The following is a 23,041-nucleotide window of genomic DNA, read 5'->3' on the forward strand; positions in this document are numbered from 1 at the left end:
ATGTTTGTGAATGCTAAATCATTGTCCTTTCTCCTTGACATAGTTGTCATAGCATATCAACTACTGTTAACATCTAGTAACCTAATCAGGATAAAATGCTGGTGGTAGCTCAAAATTAGTGTATTAGCTCTGATGTAAAATATCTCTGAGTGTCTTTCTCTCTCTCTCTCTTTTTTGACTAAGCTTTAATTATAAGATACTTATTGTTAATGACTATAGTGAATTTTTAGAATTTAAATTAAATTTTTTATTAGTTGACCAAGCCAAGTATAATAGATTAATTACCTGAAAATATATAGAAAGTTGCTCTTTAAAAGCCAGTTTAAGAAAGATAGGTTCATATGTTAATTTACTCTCTTCAAAAAAAAATTTAAAGTACCATATACATCATTTAATGTGGTGTTTTTTAAATTATTGTTTGTATTACTTGTATTTTGTCAATACTGGGGTTTGAAATCTGAGCCTTGCACTTGCTAGGTATTTCTTAAAATCAGTTATTCATAAAATATTAAAAATGTATATGCTTTTTTTCTTGTTACAGATTTAAACATTAAAATACCCATAGATAAAGTTGAAGCCCTTGTGTATGTCTCTTTGCTTCTGTGTCATTATGTCCAAGAAGAAAAATTTTCTCTAGATATTTAAGACTTATTTTAAATTTCTATATATAAAACTTAGGGCTCAATGATATATTTATTTGTTTGATACTTTTAGCTATTTGTGTAATACTTTTATTTTCCATGTGTCTTAGAAGTTTAGTAGGTTAGAGGTAAGTTTTATGATGTGTTACTTCTATTCATTTCTTTTTTTTCTTAAACAGAGTGCAATAGAGTCTCTTTTGGGAGCATCATTAACTGGGATTGCTTATTCATTGTTTGCTGGGCAACCTCTAACAATACTGGGAAGCACAGGTCCAGTTCTAGTGTTTGAAAAAATCTTATATAACTTCTGCAAGTAAGTTATAGTTCTCTGCTCACTACATATGTTGTATATATGTACAATATGTTGATATTTTTTGTATATTATATATAAATATGTTCATTAATTTAAGTGATGTTGTATGTATTTGTTTTATCATCTTTGTTTATTGTTATATATACTATATATACTTACATATAGTATATATCATATATTTAGTGTATATATATATACATATTTATTTTAAAAGGTTTGCTCAGTGTTTTGGTGCCACTGTGTGGTTGTGCTAGCAAACTTAAACCAATAAGAAGGTTTTTGTCTGAACCCTGATTTGGTGATAATGTTGCTCTTATACAAGAGGTTTAGGAAGATAGATCTCAAAGGCCCAGGCAGACCCAGTCAGTCCTGTGGAATAGATACAGGATTGACACAATCCAAGTTTCCCTGGCAAAGTTGGTCACAGTTTAGAAAGGATTAGTGCCCTATAGCTCACAGACTCCAAGGATAGCTAAGATAGCTAATGCTGTCCTGTCATGACATAAATGCATTTGAGCGTTTTAGACTTAAGCATCAAGCTACTTATAAGTATTATTGATCTCTCTAATAAGTTCTGATTTTGGTCTCACTAAAGCAGATTCTGATTCCAGTCTGTGTGCTTCGTAGACCAGTGAAATGGTCTGAAGTATAGAGAATGACTGTAAACATCTCTGAATAGTGGGGGGAAAAAAGTCCACAGAAACCTAAAAAAAAAAAAGAATACACTTGCCTGTGGTGATAATGGTGGAGCGGTGGTGGTGATAGCAAGATAAGGGCAATATGGACACCTTCACTGTGGACCTGTGTGGCTGATTTCTGGATCTCCAAAGAACATTAAAAACACTACATTACTGATTTCTTAAATGAGATTTAGTGACTTTGAAATATTTATTTCTGAATAGGTTTTTCATTGTAAAATGAACATAAAAACCAGTCTCAGTTGAAGTGGAAAAGAAAACTTTAGTCACTGTTTTGTCATTCAGTACTTCAGTGTTTTTTAGGAATCATACATTTTTATGTTTGCATTGTTATGAAAATATTAGGTACATATACTCTTCAACTTCTATATTGATCATGTCTACATTTTTCTCAACAGAGATTACAACCTTCGCTATCTAAATTTAAGAGTCAGTATTGGACTATGGACTTCCTTCTTGTGCATTGTTTTGGTTGCAACAGATGCCAGCAGCCTTGTGTGTTATATTACTCGATTTACAGAAGAGGCTTTCGCAGCTCTCATCTGCATCATATTCATCTATGAAGCTCTGGAGAAACTCTTTCATTTAGGAGAAATATATGCATTTAATATGAACAATAACCTAGATAAACTGACTACCTATTCGTGAGTTACTTCCTGTTTCTCAATACTAAAAAATACTAGAGGGAGGGGAGGTGTGGCTCAAGTAGTAGAGCAAGAAAGCTGATCCAAGAGTGTGAGTCCCTGAGTTCAAGCCCAAGTACTGGCACACATGTGTGTACACACACACACACATGCACAAGCTGGGTACTGATAACTTGGATGAGTAGGTACTCAGGAGATTGAGATCTGAGGATTGTGGTTCAAAGCCATCTAGAGCAGAAAAATCCAAGTGACTCAAGGGTTTGAGTGCTAGCCTTGTACTAAAATCCAACCGAGTGTTTTTGTGATGTGTACCCCCCACCTCCCAAAATTTGTCAGAGCCTAAGACAATGGGATTTAAAAAAATCGTATTTTGCAATATGATGCTCCCTATCTCTAGCTATGACTCATTCTGCCATGTAACACCTGACATGTTTATTTCAGATGAGATTTTGCTTAAGCACTAAATAGACATTAACTTAGTTGACCAAGTTCATTCGTTTTTTTTTTTTTTTTGTTCACCTGAAGTAACTTATCCATGTGTGTGCTTTTAATCTTCTGCTTGAATTTAATTGGCTGGTCTAAAATTGTTTGTCAATTAAAGCTACTATTTCTTTTCTTTTCTTTTCTTTTTTGGGTCCGGTCGTGGGGCCTGAACTCTGGGCCTGGGCGCCGTCCCTCAGCTCTTCAGCTCAAGGTTAACGCTCTACCACTTGAGCCACAGTGCCACTTTCAGCTTTTTTCTTTTTGCTTATGTGGTGCTGAGGAATTGAACCCAGGGCCTCAGGCATGCAAGGCAAGCGCTCTACCACTGAGCCATCTTCCCAGCCCCTACTATTTATTTTCTTACATTCTTCAATTGAATCCTAAAGGTTCTCCTCTCTCCTCCCCGCCCCTGCTCCCCTCCCCTATCCTCCTCCCCCTCTTTCTCTCTCTCTTCTCCCTTCCCCCCTCTAACACTTCCCTCCTCTTTCTTCCTCTCTCCTTTTTCTTAATACCCCATCCTGGGGCTTGAACTCAGGACCTGGTGCTGTCCCTGAGCTCTTTCTTGCTCAAGGCTAGTGCTCTACCACTTTAGCTCCACTTCTGGCTTTTCTTTTTGGTGGCAGACTTTTCTGCCCATGCTGGATTTGAGTCATGAACCTCACATCTCAGCCACCTGAGTAGGATTATGAACACGAGCCACAAGTGTCTGGCTGGTAGATTTTTTTTAATAAGGTAAAGATGCATATCTTGATTAATTTTTAATAAAATATAAATTTAATAAAGTAAAATATGGGATTCTTCTGTTCTTCTCTCCTTGTTTTCTTTGCATACCCTTAATTTTGATGGGCAAAGGAGCCCAAAAATTCTTATGAAACCTGACCTATTTGAAAATTTTAGAAACACTTTTTTGCTCTCTTATATGCTGTGTTGTTTACTCTTTTTCATTTTTTCCTTCTGTCATTACTTTATGGCTTTTATTGTCAGTGTGTCAATGAGGTGCGGAGAAGTGTTTCCTTCCTGTTAGTTGAGTAACTGCAAGTGAACAATCCTCTTGAATATCTAATCATTCTTGAGTATCTATAGGCATTGACTGCTGATTAATTCTTGTCTGAGTGTGTGAGGGACCAAAGCTAGTAAATTACCTTAAAGAATAAATCTTAATGGCTAAGTGATAAGAGTGCTTGCAGCACAGCAGAGAGAGGGGGTAAGAAGGAGAAAGAGACCGATAAAAGGTGATGATGAGTAGTAGGGCTTGTCAGAGCACAAATAACAGTGTCCCTTTTTTCTTTTGACAGTACTAAGTTTGAACTTAGGGCCCTCACACTAGCTAGACAAGTGTTCTACCTCTTGAGCCATCCCTTCACTGTGTTCTACTTTTAGGTTATTTATTTCAGATAAAGGCTTGCAGTTTGCTTAGGGCTGGCTTCAGACCACTAGCCTCCTACCTCTCATGTAGCTGAGATTAGAGAACCACATCACTATACCTAGCTTATTTCTTAAAATTGGCTCTTACTAATTTTTTTTTTCCCCTAGGCCTGGCCTCAATCAAACTATTCTTCTGAGTGGCATTGATTATAGCAATATGTCACGGTATCTGGCTGTAGTGAAACATTTACTGAGAAATATGTATATATTGTAGAGGAGATAGTAGAACTTCATATGGAGGCCAAGGAAAAGAGAGTTAATGCACAGCAATCTTGCTACACATAGTAGTATTTTATGATTTTAGTTTAGTGCCTGGAGCTTAATTTAGCTTTTCCCCTCATGACTAGCATTCTACCATTTGAGTCATGCACTCTTATCTTTTTACTGGTTACTTAGAGATAAGAGTCTCACAGACTTATGGCCTGGGTGGCTTCAAAGCTCCATGCACGCATCTTAGCCTCCTGAGTAGCTAGGATTACAGGAATGAGTCACTGGTGCTTGGTGATATTTAAAGAGAATAATGTCCCTTTCAAGGAATATCTCTAATCAATTTTATTGACTAGATATTTTGCTGATATAAATCCAAAACTATCACATTGTGCAATTGATTTAGCAAAATACATATATGCAATGTAGGAGTCTTCAGAATCCATCTTGTTCTCATTTCTTAGATGTGTATGCGCGGAGCCTCCTAACCCTAACAATGAAACTCTAGAGCAAAACAATGTAACAGCACTGAATATTTCCTGGGAAAACCTTACTGTTTCTGTGAGTATGTTAAAAAATAAGGAGTTCTTAAATTGTTTGCTTATACTTAACTTCCTTCCCAGTCAGTGAAGAGAGTGTATTTTCAGGATACAGTGTTTTAGCATAATAGCTCTGGTCACTTTTGTGTGTCATGTATTACAAGGCACAGGCAGAGAAAGAAGGTGGGAAAGGAGACAAAGTGGAGTACACTCAGAGCCTGTCAAAGCAACTCTGATTAAAGCACTGAAAAGAACAGAAAGGAAAGAAGACAGAGCACTTACTGTGAACACCTATTGTGTGCTCAATACCATTGCTGACACTTGTATTCTGTTTGGAAATGTTATCCCTGTTCTTATAAAAAAAAAAAACTCTGTGATGTATTGCTTATGAGTATACAAGCAGTGCAAGTGAAGTGGAAAACATGTAAAGTGATGCTAATATCCAAGATCTCACGATAACTTCTTAAAAAAGAGTTTAACAATCTGAATGCGTCAGGGTTTTTCTGGGTTTGAGTTTTCTTTTACTTTTATTTTTTATAGAATTTTTATTATTTATTATTTATTTTTGTTGGTCATGGGGCCTGAACTTGGGCCTGGGCGCTGTCCCTAATTCTTCAGCTCAAGGCTAGCTCTCTACCATTTGAGCCACAGCACCCATTTCCGGCTTTTTCTGCTTAGGTGGTGCTAAGGAATCGAACCCAGGGCCTCATGCATGCAAGGCAAGTGCTCTACCACTGAGCCACCTTCCCAGCCCCTTTATAGTATTTTTAATAGTATTGTATAATTCCTTTCTCTCTATAATTGATAGTTTACTCTTAGCTATAGAACAGTAGATACGTTTTCTTGATTTCCAAAAATGCCATGTTGGTAGGGATACATTTGAAAGTCCATGTATGTGCTCGTAATGTGTCCAGCTAAGGAGCTGGACACATCAATCCCCAACACTATTTAAAAAAGCAAAAGAAAAGGGAAAGACCAAGTAGTTTTTTTTTTAATTGTGAAAAAATTGTACAGAGAGGTTACAATTACATGGGCAAGATAATGAGTACATTTCTTATCAAGCATTGTAGCCTCCTTTGTTTCCCCTTCCCATCCCTTCCAAGCCTTCCCCCACCCCCCAAAGACCAAGTAGTTTTGAGGCCTATGAGCCCCAGTGAGGGTCACATTTACCAATGGGTATTAAGAACAATGATGCTTAACTGGTTTTCTTGGTAAACCTGAATGGTTGTTTTTGTTTTTTTTTTTTAATGTTGAAGTTGTTAGATTATAAATAAGAATGAAAGACACATCTTTGAGGTATGTGCCTTTCCTTTCAGTTAATTTCCTCCCACTACCTTTTAAAAAGGAAAATCAAATCACTAGATTTCTGTAATTATGTTATGATGTATTTTAAATTGTAATATCAATTTTGTTAGTAGAAACGCCATTTGAATGGGCACTTCATGAACCTCCGTGCTTTTTTTCTTTTTTGTCTGTCATGGGGCTTGAACTCTGGGCTTGGGTGCTGCTCCTCAGCTCTTCAGCTCAAGGCTAGCACTCTACCACTTGAGCCACAGCACCCACTTCCAGCCTTTCCTGTTTATGTGGTGCTGAGGAATCAAACCCAAGGCCTCATGCATGCAAGGCAAGCACTCTACCACTGAGCCACCTTCCCAGCCCACTCCATGCTTTTTAATCTCAAGGTTTCTAGTCACATGAGAACAGCTGAACATAGATGATTGTTATTACTAGTTGCAACTATTCCTATAGCTACCTCCTATTCTGCATCACACTTTGGGGTATGTTAGTAAATGTTGGCTTTTGTTTGAGCCATTTGCTCAAAACTAAAGGAAACCTAGTAAAACTGTTTAGCTGGCAAGAATGCAGAGAAGATATTTCAGTTAATTCTTGTCAAAAGGCTTTCCCTACGGAGTCAGTAATTAGAGAAAGGAGTAACTTGTTTAAAGGCTCTGAACTCTGGGCCTGTTTTAAAGTTAACTGATGATATAGTACATACAATTGGTTTGGCATTGTCTTAGTAAAATATAAAATTTGGATCATCAAGTCAGTTAAGCTCCTAAGTAATTCATTGGATGTTTGAACATGTTCTGTATCTTCCCTATGATTTTTCCCCAGGAATGTAAGACCTATCATGGAGTGTTTGTAGGATCAGCCTGTGGTCTTCATGGGCCTTATATTCCAGATGTGCTTTTCTGGTGTGTCATTTTATTTTTCACAACATTCTTTCTGTCTTCATTCCTCAAGCAATTCAAGACCATGCGTTATTTTCCTACTAAGGTAATTGGGATGGAATCTTGAAGTTAATTTTTTGTGTTTTATCTTTTATTTAATGGGGATACTTCATGTCAGATGGCTATAAATTGTTAGCTAGCCATTGGTGGCTCACACCTTTAATCCTAATTAGACAGCCCTGCAGGAAAGCCGCTGAGACTCTTGCCTCCACAGCAAAAAGCTGTGGCTCAAGAGGCAGAGCTCAGCCTTGAGCAAAAAGCTAAGGAACAGTGTGCCTTGGCCCTGAGTTCAAGCCCCAGTACTGGCACCTCCAGAAGGGGCGAGAGGGAGAGGGAGAAGGTGGGAGAGAGCAAGAAAATAAATTATTTATCATGAAAAAGGATGTGGGCGTAACAAAGATAATGATACTTCCAGAAGGATCAATTAGTTGTGCTTTTTTTTGGGCTGGTTGTGGGGCCTGAACTCTGGGCCTGGGCACTGTCCCTCAACTCTTCAGCTCAAGGCTAGTGCTCTACCACTTGAGCCACAGCGCCACTTCTGGCCTTTTCTGCTTATGTGGTGCTAAGGAATGGAACCCAGGGCCTCATGCATGCAAGGCAAGCACTCTACCACTGAGCCACCTTCCCAGTCCCTGTGCTTGTTATGTTTTGAGAAATAATTGGATAGATTAGGTACAAGTATAACATTGTCAGTAATTATGCTTTTCTTACTCTTTAGTGATCTGTATTTTGTCTGTGAGAGCTAATGAATTACTTAGAAAAAGAACTCAAAGCACTTTTTGTTTTATTAACATCATCCACTTAAACATAGGTGCGGTCGACAATCAGTGACTTTGCTGTATTTCTCACAATAGTAATAATGGTCGCAATTGACTACCTTGTAGGAATTCCATCTCCTAAACTTCATGTTCCTGAGAAATTTCAGGTAAGCATTGACCATAAGGCTGTTTGTTACCTGGGAATATCAAACTATTTTAAAGTGAGATACTGCTTTGTGAAGACCTGATGCTCTGGAAGGAAAAATTATGTGTGTTTCTTACATTTAAAATATGATTATAAAGTACCAAGGCTAGTCCATCAGAGATTAGATGAAAGCTGCTGTGGCTAAATGTTGGGATTTAAAGAGTGGGCTTTGTACTCCTACCTAGAATTCTTGTGCTTTCCAGGGTGCTTTTTTTTTTTTTTTTGCTGCTTTTTAAATGGCTTTTATTCTTTTTTTTAATTTTTTTTTATTGTTAAAAAATAGTATACAGAGGGGTTACAGTTACATGAGTAAGGTAATGAGTACATTTCTTATCGAGCATTGTTACCTCCTCCTTTGTTTCTCCCTTACCATCCCTTCCTTCCCCAACTCCCCACTCCCCCCACAAGTTATAAAGTTCCTTTTCAACATACTGTACATGTCATTGTTACAATAGATCAACCTGTATCCTTGTTTCAGCATTTTATTATTTCCTTCCCCTCCCCAAATTAGAAAAATGTATATACAAGGTGCACACTGATGGCATCAAATGCAGTGAAACGGTTATATTGTGGAGGAAGAGCATACAAAAGAAACAAACAAAAACATCACATAGTACATTTTAGATACATTAAAAAACAATAGCAAGAAAGAAAAAGCAAGTTGTGTCCCTAAATCTTGGGGTTCATTTTACTTAACGTCATCTTATATGGTCATATGTACATAGCTTTTGACCTTTTCTGCTTGTCCTAAACTTATACAAGTTATTACAAATAAGGGAAACCATGGGACCTATGTTTCTTTGGGCCTGGCTTACTTCACTTAATAATTAATAATTTTTTCCAAGTCTTTCCATTTTCTAACAAATGTGGCAATGTCATTCTTTCTGATGGAGGCATAGAATTCCATTGTGTGTGTGTGTGTGTGTGTGTGTGTGTGTGTGTGTGTGTGTGTGTGTCACATTTTCTTGATCCATTCATCTACTGAGGGGCATCTGGGTTGGTTCCAATATCTTAGCTATTGTATATAATGCTGCAATAAACATAGTCATGCTGGTAGCTTTAGTATGGCCTTGTTTGTGATTGTTTGGGTAAATGTCCAAAAGTGGGATTGCTGGATCATAGGGGAGCTCTCTGTGGAGTCCTTTGAGGAACCTCCATATTGCTTTAAAATAAGTAGCTCAGGCCAGGCAATGGCAGTACATGTCTGTATTCCCAGCACTTAAGGGACTGAGGCAGTTGCATGATGAATTTGAGCTGTGCAGTCAGTTCAAGGACCGCTTAAGCTACCTATCTAGGCCCTGGTGATGTGGCTTAACAGCAGTATGTAAAAAAAGTATCTTCAACCTTAATTTGTGAGTATCTCTTGTTAAACTTGTAGAAAAATAGTTAAGTATAAAAGCTCCATTTAACATTTTCCAGCAGAATCAGGAGAAAATCAGATGTGCTTTTCAAGAAAAACGGTATTTAATCCAACCTCTATTCCAAAGCCTCCACTTATTTGATAGATGAATTTGTATTTAGTTGAATCTTGGTTAAATCTTTGCAGATCAGCTGTATGCTGATTTGGGGGGAAGGTTTGATACAGTTTAAAAACAAGCTCTCAGATGTAGCTTCAATGAAAGAAAAATTAGATATGTCATGAATGCATAATATATATATGTAGTTAATAGTCTTTTATCATTTAGCATCAGTTAGTTAGACCTTATAACTTGGGCACACAGATGATACATGGTACTATTCACAGTGGGGGGAAAAGTAAGCAAATACATAAAAGAGAACTACTTAGAATGAACTTGGGTACCTCCTGCTGTTACTGAGGTGAGCTCACATCCTGCTGGCATCAATTTCAGTTCCTAGGACACTGGTCACCTGCTTGTGAGCTATGTGCCCCTTTAGCAGACTGCAGATCACTGACAGCTCACGGTTTTCACTGTATATAAAATAACCTTATTGATGAGGTGATGACAGGTTATTAGTAGTTACATTTGGAAGGAGTCAAAAGTTATATCTTGTTTATTGGCTGCTGAGGAGTTGGAAGCCCCTTACCGCTTCTCCTCCACACATTGCTCAGGGGTTCGTTATTTGCATATTTTCTTTCTTGTCCTTGTTTTCTTCCATCTTCTCTGTTTATGACTGTATGTTGAAAGTGAAAGTGCATTTTGAGGCATGTCATTGGTCACATAACTTTTACATTTAGTAAGTTATATGGTTTTCTTTTAGAAGGGATGATTTAAAAAAAATAGGAAGTGGATGGCTTAGGTTTGGGGACATGGCTCAAGTTGGGGGTGCCTGTCTGGACTCTAATACCACCAAAAAAATTAAGTGGTACAAAAGTTATCAGAAATAAGGAGTGTAATGAAGATTATATTAATCTGTTTTATTGTTTGTTAGAATACAGAAGATATTTAACCAGTAGCCTCCAAAGTAGAATGCATGCATGGGAAATAATCTGCCAACAATATTTAGAAAGTATTTGTGTTTTAAAATAAGAAAAATAAATTTCATCTTACGATACTGAAACTGCCTGATGAGGTGCCAGGTTTTTGCTAGTAGTGATTTTGGGGGAATAGAGTCCTGAACCCAGTTCTGATTGAGATTGAGTACTAGTATTTCCTGATCACTGGTGCATGGGAATTCTATGTCGGGGGGGGGGAAGGGGGGGTCTCGGTTAGTCTGCAAAGGAGATTGACTTTACCTTATGTAAAATATATTAGGACAGTGTTGAAATAACACTGTGGTTTGTTGTCTTGTTCCTGCTACCAAACACCACTATAACCCTATGTTTTCAGTTCAGTGGTAGTTGAGATAGGGCTTAGCTTTCACACTACTGAAGTCATCTGATTGCCACTTGTTGGGACATTATGGCTGCATTGATCTGTCTGGGGTTTCAGCTCAGATGACTGAATGCTGGGATGCTAGTTGTTCTCTTCCTCTTCCTCATTCCCTTATATCTTGTCCTTTAGTTTCGGCTTGAATTTAGCAACGTGGTTAAGTCCTTTCAGAGTTCCAGTTCTTGAGAACCTACATGGTTTGCTGCGGGGAAATTGCTGTTACTCTGGTTTATCTTGTGTGTTAAAGTTACTAGGTCTTACCTAATTTGGGGGAAAGAGTGGACAGATCACAGGACAAGGGTCGTGCTTATAAGGATGGAAGAAACTCCTGTAGGTATCTTTGTAAAGATCTACCCTTTATCCTAAGATAGAATTAATTTATTTCCTATCCTTGGAAGCCCAGTGTGCTGTGGAAATTTAGTATAATATAGAAATGAAACTTGTTTTTACTTTTTTTAACAGCCTACTAGTCCAGATCTTAGAGGCTGGATCATAAGCCCCTTGGGGGATAATGATTGGTGGACCTTACTGATAGCTGCTATTCCAGCTCTGCTTTGTACCATTCTTATCTTTATGGATCAACAAATCACAGCTGTAATCATAAACAGAAAGGAACACAAATTGAAGGTAATGTAAAAACTTTCCTGCCAGTATTGTGATGTCTTCTAGAGTTTGAGATATTTCCATGATAATTACAACATTAAATAATGCAAGATAAAAATTAGTTTTCCCCCCTTTTTTTGGGGGGGGGTCAGTTCTGGGGCTTGAACTCAGGATCTGGGCACTGTTCCTGAGCTTTTTTTGCTCAAGGCTAGCACTTTACCACTTGAGCAACAGTGCCACTTCTGGCTTTTTCTGTGTATGTGGTACTGAGGAATTGAACCCAGGCCTTCATGCATGCTAGGAAAGCACTCTACCACTAAGCCACATTCCCAGCCCAGTTTTTCCCTTTTTTGAATAGAGTTTTGAATAAAAGATCAGTATAGACTTAAGAATATTTATGTTCATTTTACTTTTCAGAAAGGAGCTGGTTATCACCTTGATTTGCTCATGGTTGGTGTTATGTTGGGAGTTTGCTCTGTCATGGGACTTCCCTGGTTTGTAGCTGCAACAGTATTGTCAATAAGTCATGTCAACAGCTTGAAAGTTGAATCTGAATGCTCTGCCCCTGGAGAACAACCGAAGTTTTTGGGAATCCGTGAACAACGGGTTACAGGACTAATGATTTTCATTCTAATGGGCCTTTCTGTGTTCATGACCTCAGTACTAAAGGTAAAAGCTTTATTACAGTACTTTAAAAATCTTACTTAGCATACATTATAACATTTGTACTTATATGAAAATGTAGTATTGAAATATAGGAAATGATAATTTGGTAATTTTTTTTAATATAGTAAACATTTCAGTGACAGAAGTTTCCATGTAAAAAAATAATATAGGGTTGGGAAGGTGGCTTAGTGATAGAGTGCTGGCCTTGCATGCCTGGGGCACTGGGATTGATTCCTCAGCACCACATAAGCAGAGAAAAGCCAGAAGTGGTGCTATAGTTCAAGTGATAGAGTGCTAAGCTTGAGCTGAAGAGCTGAGGGACAGTGCCCATGTTGAGTTCAGGCCCATGACTGCTCAAAAAAATAAAAATGTAAGGGGTTTGTATCAAAGACTACATAGTTTTGGAAGAGTTAATAACACTTATGACCTTAAATAATCATGTTTTTATTTGTATTGTATAGATTATAGATATTTAAAAAGTAACTGTAGTAAATATAGTCAAGTCTGATTAGCTCAACTACATGTTTCTATTATTTTGTTGCAGAGAAAATTGAACAGATTTGAATGCCATGTATGTGTAAATTAGGGAAGAAACTTGGGTTGTATACTTGTGATGTATATTAACTTTTTAAATGTTTAATGTCTTTTTTGGATTGAATATTTTTATATCTTTTAGTGTATATGTATTAGCTTTTACAAACTTCTTTCCTTCCTTGCCTGTATATGTATATTCACTTTAAAAATGTCTCTCTCTTATCTCTCCCCCCTTTTTGTTTTTTCTTTCTTCTCTCTCCTCTCCCCTGTTTCCTTCTTTCCTTATTGTTTTCCTCCCCTCCCTTCCTTTGGATACACACCCAGAGCTTTACATGTCCTAGGCAAGCACTGTACTAGTGATACTAGAGTCTATGCCTCCAGTCCCCTCAAAAAGTTGTAGCCATATGTGAGAATTCCATGGCCTTTTTCATGGACTTTGACATTATGTGGCTACTTAGTTCAACAAGTATTTATGGAGTACTTATATGCTGTTAGACTTCAGAAATAATACTAAATAGAGGGTGTATGATTGTCCACTTGCATGAGCATGATACCATATATTGGTGAAACAGATAAGGACATAGACAATTCCAGCATAGTGGTAGGTTTATTTGAAAAGTCAATTGCAATTTTTTTTTTTTTTTGTCAGTCGTGGGGCCTGAACTCTGGGCCTGGGCACTGTCCCTCAGCTCACTTGAGCCTCAGCCCCACTTCTGGCCTTTTCTGCTTATGTGGTGCTGAGGAATCGAACCCAGGGCCTCATGCATGCAAGGCAAGCACTCTACCACTGAGCCACTTTCCCAGCCCCGTTTAGTGCAATCTTACGAGGATGAAGCATGCTGTAGATCAACCCCTTTGACAAGTAGCTCTTTGTCTCTAAGTGTTGCATTTAGACAAAAATGTTCATATAAAACAGGAAGAGAGATCTAAAGTGCTGTTAGTCTCCATATTTTCTTTTATTTTCCAAAAAGCACTGTCATGAAGTTATTTGTTTCTTTTTTTTTCTCCCTGTGATTCGATCTCAGGCCTGTACTTACTAGATAGCCACTCTACCTCTTGGGTTACATCTGCAGTCCCAAATGTATTTTTGTTTTTTAAATGTGTATATGTGTGCTGCTCCTGGGGCATGAACTCAAAGGCTGAGAGCTGTCTCTGAACTTTTGTGCACAAGGTTAGCACTTACAGAGTCCTTCAGGAGGAATGCCCTGGTTAGCTATTTGAAGTGTAGTAGAGGTAGTTTTTATTGATTATAGGTATGTCTTTTTAAATTTAGTTTTTAAATTAGCTTATCTATTAGTTACAGGGGGAAGGGTTACATATCCATACATGTTAATGCTATATTCTTGTCCATTTCTCTCCTCTCCATCATACTGTCTATACTTTTCCTTGTTTCATTTTTGTAGTTATGAACAGTCTATTCTGACAACATTCAGTCTTATTCCTTCTCCTAAGTACATCCCTTCCCAGTAGTTCCACCTGCCCACAGTCTTTCTTCTCTCCCACTCAGGAGAAGGAAAAGGGAAAAAGAAAGAGGATGACTGTGTAACACATGCAAGTTTATTTGAGAGCAACACAGAGTCCTTTTTCCATAGGGTCCTCTCTCCATAGGGTTAGAGAACTGAGTTTGGTTTTAAGTAAGTTGTGGGCCTGGTACTTGCCATGTTTCTCTATAGAGTGGCTAGGCACAGAATAGGTAAATGGTTTGGAATCTACCAAAGTAATAACATGGGCTTCATTTTGGAGGTGGATTTCAGTGCTTATACTTACTTAGTAAATGTTCTTTTGTAGTATTGACTCTGTAGGAAGTATTGATAGCAGAAGGCACTTAGTGTTTTTGAGTGATTAATACTACCTCAAAGGCTTTTCTGACTGCCAGTTTAATTGGCTGAGCAATCAGATACAGGAACTAAAGGACAGAAAATTTGGTTTTATTTAAAAAGTTTTTTGAAACCAGGAATTTTAATGCCCTTTGCTCTTCAACACTGATCATCTCTTTAGGAAAGACTCAGTGTCAGCAACTCTCAGCATTTTCTTGTGTGTACAGCGTTTAGTTGGTCTAATGCTCATCTCTGAAGGCTCTTTTAGTTCTGTCCCTTAGTCATTCTATTATAGTTACCAGTTATGGCTCTGTGTACTCACTATTCTAATTACAATAAATTTTGCTTACAGTTTATTCCAATGCCGGTTCTGTATGGTGTTTTCCTTTATATGGGAGTTTCTTCATTAAAAGGAATCCAGGCAAGTCTTAATTTACTAATTTTGCGGGAAAACATAGCTATTTTAAATTTGCAGAAATTGTTTTTATGATGGCAGTAACTTATTCTCAACTGTTTTATATTTTGAGGGAATGTTAATTTTTCTAATTGCTGGCATCACATTCAGCTTGACAATGTGATTATTACATACTGCATATTTTTACCTCGATGAATGAGGAAGTGTCTTCTATTTTAAAGTCAATGAAGGGCAGAAGGGTCTTTTTGCTTACGTTGTGCTGAGGAATCGAACCCAGGGCCTCAGGCATGCAAGGCAAGCGCTCTACCACTGAGCCACCTTCCCAGACCAAGAAGGGTCTTTTAGCTCTCAGAGGATGAATGTAGGCGGAGGGAGGATCTGAAGGGTTGGATCGAGACAAGGGCTGTTTTGAGCCCTGAAAAAGACAAGGTCGATTTTAGTTTTATATTAAAATGGAATGCCTCACATTTGTGTGTTGCAATTGATTTGTAAGACTTATTACATTCTTGATTCTCAAAATGGTGATTTGGAAGTAAGTAAAGGATAAATTTCCAACTAAAATAGACATTTGAAGGTTACCAGGTAAGCAGGCACTAGGTCCAAAGCTATAATTGAGTGAATTTATTTCTCTGTCTGATTTACTATTCTTCCTGGAAAATAAGCTGGTAAAATTCTTAAAATTAGTATTAATTTTTGGGGAAACTATCTAGATCAACACAGAGGACCCCACATAATCACCTCTTTTCACAAATGCATGTTGTCCGAAGTTGCTAACTGGTATGTTGTGACAGGTACAACTTTTCAAGGGCAACACAAAAAGCATAGTCTTTGATCTCTTCCCTGTTGGGTAAGAAATGATCTCATTGTCTGTCCTACTTAATTTTTACAGAAGATGTGTGTGTGTGTATGTGTGTGTGTGTGGAGGGTGTGTGTGTGTGTGTGTGTGTGTGCAGGGTGTATGTGCGTGTGCATGCTTGTGCTGGTACTAGGGCTTAAACTCAGGGCCTCGCAGTCTCACATTTTTCACTCCAGGCTAGTGCTCTGCCACGTGCTCTACACCTTCACTTAAGGCTTTTTGGTGGTTAATTGGAGATAAGAGTCTGAATTTTTTGCCCAGTCTAGTTTTAAACTGCAATCCTCAGATCTCAGTCTCCTGTGGCCACTAACACCTAGCACAGTTTTGTGAGGTGGGTATGGTTGATTTCATTTCCAATTTAAAAATGAAGAACTAGAAGGCTCAGAAAGATCAAGGAATTTATTTTCCCCTAATTTCTTTGTTTTATTTTGTTTTTGTCTTTTTATGTCGGTCCTGTGGCTTGAACTCAGAGCCTGCATGTCTCTGAGCATTTTTGCTCAAGGCTAGCACTCTACAACTTAAGCCATAGCTCCACTTCTGGTGCTCTTTTGGCGGGGGGGGTTGGGCAGGCAGGAGTGCTTAATTGAAGACAAGAGTCTCATGGAGTTTGCTGCCTTGGCTGATTTCAAACTACAATCCTTAGATCTTAGCCTCCCGAGTAGCTAGGATTACATGCATGAGCCACTGGCTGAATTTTTCATTTAAAAAAAAAATATTTTTGTTGTAAAGGTGATATACAGAAGGGTTAGTTACCTGAGTCACATAATGAGCACATTTTTTTTTGAACAGTCATCCCCTCCCTCATTTTCTTCAACCCCCCCTCCCCCCAAAAGGGCAGAGAAAGGAGATTTATATGGGACAGTAACAAGGAGATGCTTAAGTACATTTTTAGCCATCTTCAGGATACAGACATGAACTTACATGGTTAAGTAGATTGGGGGAAGGGGATGGAGGCAAAAGGTGTACACACACACACAAAATGATAAAATTCTCCCAGTAACATGTTCAGATGATTTCATTTTCAGTGAAAAATTGGTAAATAGTTTTCTCAAGTCATTTTCATTTCATACCATTAGTGATAGTGACTTAGAAAGAACTTTAGAATTTCTTCAGTTAGTATTTTTTAATTGTTCATATTAGAAAACAAATCAGTTTGTACATTTGGCTATAGAAAATAAATTCAGACATTTTAATCTCTTGTTTTAATCTAAGTTTTCTGAGTAATTGAAATAGTTCAAATGATTGTTTTGGTTATTTTTCCTTTATCCTTTGAACCAGAGAATCTTTGCTAAAACAGTCATATACTACCAGAATATATTGAATTATTTTAAATTGAATACAAAACCCTTGAAAGCAATCCATAAATAGTAGGAGTGGTATGTTGTTGAAAACTCTCTTTCTCTTGTTTTGTTTTATCCCAGTTTTTTGATCGTATAAAATTGTTTGGAATGCCTGCCAAACACCAGCCTGACCTGATCTACCTCCGCTATGTGCCGCTGTGGAAGGTGCACATCTTCACTGTGGTCCAGCTCACCTGTCTGGTTCTGCTGTGGGTGATCAAAGCTTCCGCTGCTGCAGTAGTGTTTCCCATGATGGTAAATTCTGCTCAGGTTTCATACTAAGTACTACTGTGGGCAATTCTTTTAAAAGTTAGAACTGACACTGAGGAGAGGAATTGTACAGACTGAGCATCTTACGTGTTTAAAAATGTGCATTAACTTTCTAGCAATAAACCAGTTGCTTTCTTTTTTCTTTGTGTAGTATTGGGGTTTGAATTCAGGGCTTTGCACTTGCTAGGCAAGCCTTCTGCTTCTTATACTGTATCTTTGTGCCTAAACTAGCTACTTTCCAAGTTTAACTGTTAAATTTAACTGTTTAGTACTTGGGATATAGAGCACTCTGTTTGATATTTAGTAAACAATAGGATTTAGGAACAAACATAGTTCTTCAACAGGATGCTTCAATATATCAGAAACTGACAGATCTAGTAGTAATTAAAATGTTATTAAATTATAGTTGACATACATAAAACAAAATCTATAATTAATTAAATTATTGAAGGACTAAATTACTTTGCTGTCTTTGAAAAATTAACCATCAATGACTAGATTATACTGTTATTCTATTATGGCTTTATTTTGGCATGTAAGTCTAAAATTAGGATTTCTTTCATACATGGTGTCAGATAAGTACAAGGTATATAGAAAACCCAACTGTGAAAAACAGGTGAATATATTTGACCACATGAAAATTGTTTTTTATTTAGTCAGCAAGTATTATGAATAGTAAAGTCATCCTGTGAACTAGGAAGAGCTTGTTGTAACTTATAATTAAGATCAAGAATTTCTATCCAATCTGTACAGAACTGTTAAATTCATAAAATCCCTAAAAGCTAGAGCCAAGGCAGTGGCTCACACCTAAAATCCTAGCTACTCATGAGGCTAAGATATGAGGATTGTAGTTCAAAGTCAGGTTGGGCAGGAAAATCTATGAAACTTAGCTTCAGTTAATCACCAAAACGCTGAGAGTGGAGCTGTGGCTCAAGTGTTAGAGTGCCAACCTGAGCTAAAAGCTAAGAAACATTGCCCAAGTGGAGTTCAAGCCTCAGTACTGCACATACATGGCCACCCTAAAAACCAAAGGAAGAAAAAGCCCAAGTATAACAAAAACAAAAGATAGGGATATGGTAACAGAAGAGGTCATCTGAGTTTTAATGCAAATTAAAATGTGTCCTGTTTTTCCATGTGATAGAATATAAAACCTCATGTTTGAAGTAGCTACACCAATGTAGAAGATCATGATCTTGGTGATATTAAACATGCTTTACCTATGCATCGGGCTGGGTAACAATTCTATTCTCATTCTCCCTTTCTAGCTTGTTTTCCATCAAAAAGATTTGACTCAGTTCCTTTGCAATAAAGATAGTCCATGAGATATTTTTAAACAAAGTATGTGAATAATTTTCCCATTACTTAAAAGATTTAATAAATTCCTTCCTCTTGAAGTGATGTGTTTTATATTAGATGGCAGTGACTATTTCTCCCCCACTTTCTTAAGGTTCTTGCATTAGTGTTTGTACGCAAGCTCATGGACCTGTGTTTTACAAAGAGAGAACTTAGTTGGCTTGATGATCTCATGCCAGAAAGTAAGAAAAAGAAAGAAGATGACAAAAAGAAAAAAGAAAAAGAGGTAAAAGCAATCATCGTAGATTTACAACATTTTCTTGTTTCATATTTTGTACCAAGTAAGAGGATACTATTGTAATAACTTGTTTTTGTACCAAGTAAGAGGATACTATTGTAATAACTTGTAGAAACTCAATCCTAAATCAAATACTAACTTAATAGCAACCCCATAAAGGGTAGGTAATATTATGTTTGCCTTTCAATGAAAGTTAGGACTATGATAGTCAATAAGATTTTTGAAATAGTAAATTTATGTCTGTTTACTACTTCCTGCTGGAGTTAGAATATGGTTCAGTGACACCCCCAGTCCTAGGGCTTGAACTCAGGGCCAGGACACTATCCCGGAGCTTTTTGCTCAAGTCTAGTGCTCTACCACTTGATCCATGGCCCCTCCTCTGGCTTTTTCTGAGTAGTTTATTGGAGATTAGAGTCTCATAGACTTTCCTGCTTGAACTTCAAACTATAATCCTTAGATCTCAGCCTTCTAAGTAGCTAGAATTATAGGTGTGAGCCACTGGCACATGATTAAATGTGACTTTTTTTTTTTTGGTTCTGGTTGTGGGGCCTGAACTCTGGGCCTGGGTGCTGTCCCTCAGCTCTTCAGTTCAAGGCTAGCACTCTACCACTTGAGCCACAGTGCCACTTCCAGCTTTTTTCTTTTTGCTTATGTGTTGCTGATGAATCGAACCCAGGGCCTCAGGCATGCAAGGCAAGCGCTCTACCACTGAGCCACCTTCCCAGCCCTAAATGTGACTTTTTAAGTTATTAATTTTTATTTTTGTTTATTTACTTGTTTTGAGGGTTTGAACTCACGCTTTGTGCTTGCTAGACAGATGCTCTACCACTTGAGCCACATCTGCACTCATTTTTGCTTTACTTGTTTTCCTGGTAGGGTCTCATGTTTTTTTGCCCAGTGCTTGCCTTAGACTGTGATCTCCTTACCTTTCCCCTTCCACATAACTGGGAATACAGGCATGCACACTGTATCCAGCTTATTTGCTTGGGCCGGCCTTTGAACTGTGATCCTCCTAGTGTGTGCCACCACACTTGGCCCATGTAAAAGAAGTCCCAAAAGTAAGTGATACAGTTGTCAGGGATGCATTGTTTCTGTTCTCCTGTCTCCCCCCCCACCCCCCCACCCCCAGCAGTGTCATTTCTCACATTCAACTCTGGAGTCAAGGCAACCAAACTTCAGCTATCATTTGAGGGACAGAAAGCAAAGTGAACTATATTCTTGTGTTTGTTTTAAGGAGTCTTTCCAAAAATGTCATTCATAAGTTTTTGCTTGTATCATATAGCCCCACTGAGTTCCAAGAAATGCTGGGTAATTTCATGAATAGTGTTGATAATTCATTTTCAGGAATGAAAGTCATGCCATTTAAAATTAATCATTGCAAGTGATTATTTCCATTCTCTGCTTCTGGTATGTTTAGAATTATAAAGCGGAGTTTTCAGTTATGGCAGGTCTTGTGTTTAAATATTGTCAGTTTGAATTTCCAAGTCTTTACCATGTTCTACAGTAGCAGACCCTCCTGAGACTTGTGGGTAAAGTAATCTCATGTTTGTGCTCTAAGGAGGCTGAGCGGATGCTTCAGGAGGATGAAGACACAGTGCACCTTCCATTTGAAGGAGGAAGTCTCTTACAAATTCCAGTTAAGGCCTTAAAGTATAGGTGAGATAAGATTTTTTTGTTTTGTAAAGTATATTATACCTATGTCATGAATGAACAAAGACTATTTTCTTTAAAGTAATGACTTCTATTTTTTAAAAAAGATGGTAAAATCTGAGTTGGGTATGTCAAGTAAATAGGAGCTTTATGCAGTTTGAAAAGAAGTCTTTCCATCTTTTCTTATCTACTCACAGGCAGGAACAGAAGAAAAGCTGGCTTCAACCATGGCCTTTAACTTAAGTAAACTGGCTCCTGACAATCCAACAAGGCTTAATTCTTGCCTGTCCTTCTATTAGATGAAGTTTCAAATCAGCACACAAGTGTTAGATTATTTCTATTCTTTCAGTAGCATTGCCTTTTCATTTCTGCCCTTCATTCGGGCTAGGCTTAGTGTTTCCTGGGGATCAAGATATATGTAATCCACTTTCCAGTAACCTTTGTTCAGAGTCCCTGTAGCTCTCCTATTTCCACAGGTGCAGTGAGAGCTCATGGAAAAACGACTAGGTTTTCGTGTATAATTTATCCTTTATAATTTTAGTAAATTTAATTACTAAAATTGAAAGGAAGTTTGGGAAATGTAAACCCTTGTGGCTTCAAAAGACTCAAATCCATGGTGTTGTGTTACTTTGAATCTCACTTTTCTACCTCTGTTCCATTTCTGATTGGCTCTTTATAGTAGAGAATCAGTGAATGGAAGGAATCTACAGAGGTTTCTTCCCTAAGCAGTTGATGGAATATGTTCATTTGTTTTTAACTAGCTTTAGGCTTCCTTTTATTTTTAATTTTAATTTAATTTTTTTTTTTGTCGGTCATGGGGCCTGAACTCTGGGCCTGGGCGCTGTCCCTCAGCTCTTCAGCTCAAGGCTAGCACTCTACCACTAGAGCCATAGCACCACTTCTGGCTTTTTCTGCTTATGTGGTGTTGAGGAATCAAACCCAGGGCTGGGCCTCATGCATGCGAGGCACTCTACCACTGAGCCACTTTCCCAGCCAAGTTATATTCTTTTTGTAGTCACATTTGGATTTATTCATGTCTTTAGCTGTGATAATGAATTAATTTTCTTCTGTACTTTTTTATTTTTGTTGCCAACCCTGGGCCCTGCTTGACCATAGGACCTGGGCATTGTTCCTGAGCTTTTTTGTAAGGCTAGTGCTCTACCATTTGAGCCATAGTTCTACTTCCAGCTTTTTGGTAGTTAATTGGAGTTAGGAGTTGGAAAGACTTTTCTGCCTAGGCTGGCTTTGATCCAAGACCCTCAGATCTTAGCCTCCTGAATAGCTAGATTTACAAGCGTGAGCCACTGATGCCTAGCTGTATGTTCTTTTTCCTATTAATTTTACCTTTTCACAATTTTCCCCTCAAATCTTTGCATATGGTAAATGCCCAATATAAGACCATAATACATCCAGCGAGGGCACAGTGGGTACTTAGTGAACTCACATCAACTTTTAAAATGATATGCCTGCGGCAAGAGCGGCAGCCACTGTTTATCATGGCCAATAACACCTCCACTTTCTGTCCCGCTTTGGTTCCTTCTCAGTGTAATAATCACAAATCATAGTGTAAGCTAAGCTGTATGGTCTGCTGTTTAATGAAAAAATGGATGTCTGAATGTTTTGTCTTGTAGTCAGGATTAGTGTTGGTTTGCTTATAAAACTGAACATCAAGAATGCCAGACATTAGCTAATCTCTTTATTTTTTTAGAATTTACACCTTAAATCATAAAGGTGTTCCTTTCTGCTAATGGGATCATTCTTATTTAGGATAGTTTAAGACTTCATTTTAAATTCCTTTCTCTAATTATTTGAAGTTGCCAAACAAGTGCTAAGTGTTTCCTCAGGATGAACAGGTGTGCGTGGATTTCACCACATTCTCAGATGTGTTTCAGTGACCATGTCTGTGTGCTCTGCAGTCTTGAAAATTTTAAACACCATTCTGGTTTAAAAGTGCTGTTAAACCTGGCATTCATTTTAAAACTATTCATTTATAACCTAGCTGCTGTTACATTGTTACTTTAAGAAGATCTAATATGATATTTGTATTTGTAGTTTATTTACATGAAATCATTTAGTTTTGGTAAAGAAAAAGAGCTTTAAAATACATTGTGAGGTTTGTATAATCTCATCTTAGGATTTGGAACTTTGGGCTCTTTATTTATGGATATTGTCATGAGATTTGGAGTCTTGAAGTCATTTGCAATAGTTCTTACCAGTGTAGAATGAATTTGTCCCTTTTATTGACAGCATGTTATTATTTTGATTTTGATATAGTTGAGAAAATAACAATGACACTAAAATGTTAGATGCCAGCTGAAAGTGGA

General features: G+C 37.7%; 1 protein-coding gene across 1 annotated transcript in view; it reads left to right on the forward strand.

The window, feature by feature from the left end:
- Window positions 1-23,041, forward strand: part of Slc4a7 (solute carrier family 4, sodium bicarbonate cotransporter, member 7) — a 57,995-nt gene that overhangs the window by 31,965 nt on the left and 2,989 nt on the right. Inside the window, 11 exon segments of the mRNA XM_013010463.1 lie at window positions 821-954; window positions 2,051-2,296; window positions 4,876-4,972; window positions 7,066-7,227; window positions 7,993-8,106; window positions 11,438-11,602; window positions 11,996-12,247; window positions 14,948-15,016; window positions 17,288-17,461; window positions 18,924-19,055; window positions 20,626-20,723. Coding sequence (XP_012865917.1) covers window positions 821-954; window positions 2,051-2,296; window positions 4,876-4,972; window positions 7,066-7,227; window positions 7,993-8,106; window positions 11,438-11,602; window positions 11,996-12,247; window positions 14,948-15,016; window positions 17,288-17,461; window positions 18,924-19,055; window positions 20,626-20,723 — 1,643 coding nt within the window.

This window comes from Dipodomys ordii, unplaced genomic scaffold (genome assembly GCF_000151885.1).
Source record: "Dipodomys ordii isolate 6190 unplaced genomic scaffold, Dord_2.0 Scaffold12, whole genome shotgun sequence".
NCBI lineage: Eukaryota > Metazoa > Chordata > Mammalia > Rodentia > Heteromyidae > Dipodomys > Dipodomys ordii.